Source organism: Colobus angolensis, unplaced genomic scaffold (genome assembly GCF_000951035.1).
Source record: "Colobus angolensis palliatus isolate OR3802 unplaced genomic scaffold, Cang.pa_1.0 Scaffold23, whole genome shotgun sequence".
NCBI lineage: Eukaryota > Metazoa > Chordata > Mammalia > Primates > Cercopithecidae > Colobus > Colobus angolensis.
Window position 1 is genome coordinate 14,418,490 of NW_012115488.1, and position 8,049 is coordinate 14,426,538.

Here is an 8,049-nt window from a genome sequence, read left to right on the forward strand (position 1 = left end):
CCAGGCCGAGCCCCTGCACCCAGCGCGCTGCCCCGCGCCAAGGTGCAGAGCCTGAAGATGAGCCTGCTGCTGGCGCTGCTGTTCGTGGGCTGCGAGCTGCCCTACTTTGCAGCCCGGCTGGCGGCCGCGTGGTCGTCTGGGCCCGCGGGAGACTGGGAGGGAGAGGGCCTGTCGGCTGCGCTGCGCGTCGTGGGGATGGCCAACAGCGCTCTCAATCCCTTCGTCTACCTCTTCTTCCAGGCTGGCGACTGCCAGCTGCGGCGACGGCTGCGGAGGCGCCTGGGCTCTCTCTGCTGCGCGCCACAGGGAGGCGCGGAGGACGAGGAGGGGCCCAGGGGCCACCAAGCGCTCTACCGCCAACGCTGGCCCCACCCTCATTATCACCATGCTCGGCGGGAACCGCTGGACGAGGGCGGCTTGCGCCCACCCCCTCCGCGCCCCAGACCCCTGCCATGCTCCTGCGAAAGCGCCTTCTAGGTGCCCAGTGGTCAGAGACGGGTCATCTGTCGCTGAGGCGCAACCTCCAGGGAATTCGAGGCCTGCCAGGGTCTGTCCAGATCACAAGGGGCAGGAGAGTCTGTGAGAGAGTGACACTGAAGTTGTCCCCTTCCTCTACTCTCCTATTCCGTTCTCATGTTTACATTTCCCTATGCTCTTCCAGTTTCTCTTCTTCCCTACAGTTCCTCTCATATCTCCCCATTTGGAGACAGTGAGACACTGGGAAGTTGTAAAAATAAAAAGTTATTTTTGCAGTTTTCTTTCACGCATTTATAGTGCTCTGGATAAGACCATTTATTTTTGCTAAATTACCAAACTTTCAGTATTTGCTGTGTTATCATCTGTATTTACTTATTTTGAATCGTGCTTAAATCAAATGTACCTTCGGAACCTGCAAGTTTGCCTTTTCTTTCCAGGACGAAAATCCCCAAATTGCTCTCCCTGGGGAGTCTGAGAATTATACCAGTGCTGTCAGTAATGTAATCATGCTGTCATTTCAGAGCCACAGAGTATTTGTAAAATAAAAACCTTCCCCACGGAGCAATTGGGACTTTTTTTTTTTTTTTAAACATGGTAATGTGTTTTCTCAGAAGAAAATCACTGTGGCCTTTATTTCCAGTCTAGTTTTCACTTCAACAGAAGCTGAGGTTGTAGGAAGGAAACATAAAAGCTTGACTTTGTGTCTTTCAAATATACTTGGTTTCTGTTGGAAATCGTCCCTGTGCCCCCAGCAGCCTCGAAAGGTGTAATGCTGTGCCCAGATGTAGCCTCTCCATACAAAGTCCCCAGCAAACCAGAGAAAGGAAGCTTCAAGGTGGTGCATATGGGTGGGGCTCAATGTCCCAGATGGAGCCTCAAAGAGATTTGCAGCTAGGAAGGAAGTCTAAACCTCAGAATGCTGCATGCGTATATAAAACTCCCTTGTTAAAAAAAATGAATTCAATGCCTATTGGTGTGAATAGCTGAGAACAAGGTCAAGGAGTGGATTTGATCAGTAACCTCTTCCTCTCAACTGTTCTTGATTCTAGACAGAAGTGGCAGCACTTATGAACAATATATCCATGTGTTTATCAGTGAATTTTATATGAGGATCTAAAGCTTTCCATGACAGTGTTTCTTGTTCATGCACAAATGCAGGCCTAAGATGCAGAAAGGAGAAATGATTGTTTAAAGCTCTTTGGAGCGCCAAGGCTCTCTGAGGGCTGTTTTGTTCACTAATATATTCCAAGTGCTTAAACAATGCTTGACATGTAGTAGGCTGTCAGTATATATTTGTTGAATAATTCATCATATGAGTTAGAGATAGAACAGATAAAAGATATACAAAAGAAAATCTTTACTAAGCTTGGTTTACCTTCCTCCAAAATTTTAACAACATATGTTACAGAGTTGTAGCTTTTCCTTCCTCTCTTTGCTCCTCCTTACCCTGTTGAGGATGCAATGGTCTGCAAAATACCAGGAATAAATCAGCCAAAGAGAGGATACAGTAGTTTTCATGAACCCAAGTCTAGATTATAGCATTATTTATCCATTAATAAACATTTATTACCTGCTTATTTTGTGCCAGTTAATAAGCTAAGCATTGGAGATGCTGAGATGAATAAGGCACATTTTTCCCTCATAGACGTTATAGTCAAATGTAGGAAACGATCTAACAATTACATAGCAGTGTCACCTGTGTTATAACAGGGGCATCCAGTCAGGGTGCCGGAAGCACTGAAGAGGAGAATCTGACAATCTTGGGGGACTATGAGGGGACATTAGGAAAGACTCGCCAAAAGAAGCTGGTTTGGGGGTGACCCTTCAGGTCAGGAAACATGTTCTAGGCAATGGGAATAGCACTGCAAAGCATAGGGGAGACAGAACATAGCATAGTCAAGTAATGACAATAGCTTTAGGGTGCCTTTGGGGCCTGACCTAATGAGATATGTGGTCAGAGAAATTCAGCCTGGACCCAGTGAAGATGTTATGCCCAGACCGCTTATTCCCCAAAGAAGACCACCAGAGTCCAGAGTCAAAGCCAAGCGGCAAGGATCTTTAGTGCAAGTTTGAACTTGGTCCCTCCGTTCCACAACATACAAGAGGGCCCCAAACAATGCGTGTGCTCGCTTTTTATAGCCTGATGTAAACAGGATATGTAAGGTTACAGAGGAACAAGGGAATTCTTTTGGTTACAGCATTGCAATTGGTTTACATTTTAAGTTATACATTCAGCAGTTTTCTATTGGGTCCTGGGCTTTCAGTAAAACTACAAACAGCTGTGTCGTTATCAGGGATTTTTCCAGGTGGTGTTTTTCTAAAGTTGAGATATATGGTAGGACGTGTTTGTACTGGGCTCAGGAAGTTGAGAGATATGAGAGATATATGGTGCTTGTACTGGGCCCAGGAAATTGAGAGATATATGGTGTTTGTACTGGGCCCAGGAAATTGAGAGATATATGGTGTTTGTACTGGGCCCAGGAAATTGAGAGATATATGGTGTTTGTACTGAGCCCAGGACTGAGGAATGTGACTGATTTCTTTCAAAGACAGGTCTGTGTGCCAAGCCAAGAAAGCAAAAAGTAGCCTTTGAAGAATTTAATCAGTTATAATTTGACCAAATTTGAATTTTAGAAAGGTCATCTCAATGATGGCATGAAGGATCACCAAATGGAACGGTAGGGGGAATTCTTAGATGCAGAAATCAAGGAGAATCTCAGAGAGTCTTCAAAATATGATTCCTAATGTTGGACCACTTCGAATGCTCTCAACGGAGATAATAAATTTAAAGCAGCTGAGACACGTTTTCTGTTTTCTGCAGTTAAGACTACCCTAACAGAAAATCTGACTCAGCTGGCTTCAACTTATTATTTCACATGACAAGAAGTCTGGTGGTAGGGCTGTGCCAGCGTTGGTTAAGTAAGTAGCTCAACTTCATAATCAAGGGCTGTGATGGTTAATTTTATGTGTCAACTTGACTGGGTTAAGGGATGTTCAGATAGCTGGTAAAACATCATTTCTGGGTGTGCCTGTGAGGGTGTTTCCAGAAGTAATTAACATTCAAATCAGAAGACTGAGTGAGGAAGATCAATCCTCACCAGGGGCGGCAAGCATAATCCCATCTGTTGAGGGCCCACCCAAATAGAACAAAAAGACAGAGGAAAGGTGAATCCTCTCTCTCTCTTCTTGGGCTGCGACACCCATCTTCTCTTGTCCTTGGACAGTTCACTCCTGTTCTTGGGCCTTCAAACTCCAGGATTTATACCAGTAGCACAAACCTCCACAGCCCCCATTCTCAGGCCTTCAGACTCAGACTAAACTTTACCACCAGCTTTCCTGGTTCTCCAGCTTGCAGACAGTATATAGTAGGACCTCTCAGCCTTCACAGTCACATGAGCCAATTCCCGTAATACATCTCCTCTTATATATCTATTTAAATGCTATTGGTTCTGTTTTTCTGGAGCAGCCTCACTCATACAAGGGCTCAGATCCTTTTCCTCTTTCCAATTTGCCATCTTGAGTGGCAGACTTGACACTCAGGCCAGTTCCCCTTGAGGTCACATAATGGCTGCTGCAATTCCAGGCATCACATTCAAATGTAGCAATGTCCAGAAGAAGAAGGATTTCTCTTTTTTGTACCCTTTATAGAAATGAAACAACATGTCTCAGAAGTCCCCAATAGACTCTCCTAAATGGCTCATTTGCCAGAACTATATCACATGTCCATATTTAGACCTATCATTGCAAGAGAAATGAAGCCACCATGATTGGCTTGAACATGAAACTGAGCATATGAATTGTATGGCGGGAGGGATGAAAAAACTGAGGCTCTACAGTAAAGAAAGAAGAGGAAATGCCAGTTAAAAAGGCAAGACTAAAACTTTTAAACTATTGCAAAAGTGTTATCTAGATTGGTTTTTACAATACAATGGGTATTCAACTGATTATTACCTAGAAATTTTGAGAATTCTTCATCTGGGTTGGAAATATAGAATACCAACTCAAGAAGTTAATTTGAAATCCCATTAAACTGATGTTTTCCTAGATTTTGTAGATGTAGTTAAGCCCAATTTATATAGAAATTCTTCTCTTCTATAAATAAGGAACTTCCTCTAATTTTAGCCAAATCTGAAACTTGAGTATATAACTAGATGACTTGGTTCCCATCCCTGGAGGCATTTGTAGGTCAGGAAATTTGAGACATTTTCCCTCAGGATGGTCATCCTATTGGTGTTGACCCTAATCTGCATTTCTATAGGCAACACAGAGATTCAGTTGTGTCCTAGTCAAGGAAGTCCCTGAAGGTTATTCAGTTTAGATTCTTGCTAGAGTAGAACATACTATTCACATCACACAGCAAAGGCAAATACACAGGTTAACCCCAAAATTTCCCTCCTTTCTAGGTTATCACCCAAATAGGAAATGATTAGAAGAGAAACCAGATCTACATACTTGCAGTTTGGAAGAAATCGAAGTTGCCCTATAAAATAGAGATAAACCATCCCTCTATTCTGTACATTTTTTGGAGTTAGATTTTAACCAAACTACTGCACACAGGACTTCAGGGAACACTTTTCATATAGATGAAGATGTGAACATTACCAGCAGAGTTGAACAATGTGGTGGTCCTGATTTTATAGAACTTTAAAGACTAAATGCAAAGAATTCTACATCTTAAAAAAAACTTCAGTAACATAAGGCCAAAATAAGTAAATATGATTTATGATGTAATTTGAAATGCAAAGAATGCAGAAAACACCCAGGAGTAATAAACCACACTAGTGATTAGTTATAAACAATATACAAAAAATAGAATAGTCTGGTTCATTTGTGGAAGACAGATTTAAAGCATTTTTTTCTAAGGTATGTCCTAAGAAACACAGAAGATGTTATAAAATTTGAGAAATTTCCCTCTGTTCCTAAAAATGTTCTAACTTGATCAAAGGGAAAATATTATAATAAAAATGAATGGTCTTCTTAAATTAAAATGTATTTTGCTGAGTTGGGAGGCAATATAATATAGTGAAAAGAGTAGAATATTCAGAGTCTAAATACCTGAACTTGACTTTCATCTGTACAGTTAGTAGCTGGGGGACTTCAGGTGGTTTGCTGAATATTTTTGAGTCTTGGTTTTCTTATCAAGAAAATGGGAGCTAATACTATGTCCTTCATAGGATAATGAATGTAAAATAATTGATTGGGTGGAGGTGAGGGCAATCTGTTTCTTCAGATTCCCTCAATACATGATAGCTAATGTTATCTTCTAACACTGGGCTATGAGGGATAAAAATCCAGTTGAATAATATTACATGAAGGAAAGCAATAGATCTTGGAGAACTGTCATGGAAAATTAATGCAGCAACAGTGGTACTTAAAAGTAGGGAGTTGGGCCTTACAGACAAGTAGTGGGCATTGTTCATTGCCTTCCTAGCACTTATTTCTCCTTTTCTGACAGTTCTCAGATTCTTATTAGAATGTCTATACCTTTTATAAACAGTCAGCACTTTGAGAAAACCCCAGTGCTCTCCAACTCCAAGACTGTAACTTGATTAGTCTATGCCATTGAAGTAATTTCTCATCCCTCTCACCACCATATCTTGCTCAGGAATGGTCATGGGATGCAATGAGAGGGAGAGAAGTTTTTCAGGGAATCTAGGAAGGGACCTCTTTTTTTTTTTTTTTTGAGACGGAGTCTCACTCTGTCGTCCAGGCTGGAGTGCAGTGGCGCCATCTCAGCTCACTGCAAGCTCCGCCTCCTGGGTTTATGCCATTCTCCTGCCTCAGCCTCCAAAATAGCTGGGACTACAGGTGCCCGCCACCTCACCCGGCTAGTTTTTTGTATTTTTTAGTAGAGACGGGGTTTCACTGTGTTTGCCAGGACGGTCTCGATCTTCTGACCTCATGATCCGCCCGTCTCGGCCTCCCAAAGTGCTGGGATTACAGGCTTGAGCCACCGCTCCCGGCCGGAAGGAACCTCTTAACTCTTCTGGTAAAGCCATAGATGTTAGCATGTTCAATGTCTCTCCACACTAAAGGTAAATGAGGGAGCATGTAACCCTAATGGCTACTGGCAGCCACTTCTCACCAAGAGGGAAGGCAGCCACAAGATGAAGTCAACATCGTGGATACGGCAAAGTGGAGAGATGAAAAGAACTTAGGTCCTTAATGAACTCATTGTGCTGACAAGACCAAATGCCAGAGGCCTGGCTATTGGATGTCATAGGAAATAAGCCAATACAATTTCTTATTGCTTAAAACAGTTGAGTTGAATTTTTTGTTATTTGTAGCCCCCAAGCAATCTCTAACTGAAGTAGAAGTTTGGCAAGAAAAAGAGAGTCCCATTTTAGCCTATTGCATAATGGCTTATATTCTTTATCAAAAAATAGGAATATTCCAAATGTACTTTTATTTAGTCCATCAACCAGTATGTACCAAGGCACTACATTGGACATACTATATAGTGAGAAATAACTCACTATATAGTACCAAGGGGGGATGGCTTTAAATCATTCATGAAAACTCCACTCCCATGATCCATTGGGCACAATGGGGCAAATCAAAGAAAATCAGAGTTACAACTCTCACATTTTAAAAACTATGTATTCTACAAAGAACCGTAATTTTTATGGTAAGCACTTTGTTGAGAAACCTCAATCTACAGTTATCATTATTTCTATTTTTAGAGACCGGGTCTCACTGCCACTCAGACTGGAGTGCGGTGGGGCAATGACAGCACACTTCAGTCTTGAACTCCTGGGCTCAAGCAATGCTTCAACCTCAGCCTCCTGAGTACCTGGGATTGCAAGCGTGAGCCACTGTGCCTGGCTTCAACCTACAATTATTAATGTTACAGAATATTATTTGCAAACTCTTTCTATTGCTAAATTTGTTAATTAACTCATTCAATTATTTGATATTTACAAAGATCCATTCTATGCAAAGCACTATATGAGCTTTATTACATACGTAGATATATATCACTTATCACAGATACATGTTTCATTTAAAATAGCTTTTGAGTGAAAACTTAGGACCAATTATTGTTATTATGCTGCCCTTTTCCATGGATAGATTGGAAAGTGACAATAATAAAATGTGATGGGGTAGTGTATTAGTTATTCTCATACCACTGTAAAGAAATACCGAAGGCTTGGTAATTTACAAAAAAAAAAAAGAGGTTTAATTGGCTCACAGTTCTGCAGGCTGTACAGTGAGCACAGTGGCTTCTGCTCCTGGGGAGATCTCAGGAAACTTACAATCATGGAAGAAGGCAAAGGAGAAGCAGGCCCATCTTACATGACTGGACACGAGCAAGAAAGAGAGTGGGGGAGGTACTGCACACTTTTAAACAACCAGATCTCATGAGAACTCATTCACTACACAGAACCAATGAGGGATGGTACTAAACCAGTCATGAGAACTCTGCCCCCATGGTCCAATAACCTCCCAGCAGGCCCCACCTCCAACACTGGGAAATATAATTCAACTTGAGATCTGTGGTGGGAACACAGATCCAAACCATATCATTCCACTTCTGGCCCTTCCAAATCTTATGTCCTTCTTACATTGCAA

At 42.0% G+C, this 8,049-nt stretch overlaps 1 protein-coding gene across 1 annotated transcript in view; it reads left to right on the top strand.

Moving 5' to 3' along the window:
• Positions 1-593, top strand: part of GPR150 (G protein-coupled receptor 150) — a 1,601-nt gene extending 1,008 nt beyond the window's left edge. The window contains exon 2 of the mRNA XM_011944319.1: positions 5-593. Coding sequence (XP_011799709.1) covers positions 5-477 — 473 coding nt within the window. The 3' untranslated portion in view covers positions 478-593. The remainder of the gene's footprint in view (positions 1-4) is intronic.
• Positions 594-8,049: the final 7,456 nt, after the last annotated feature.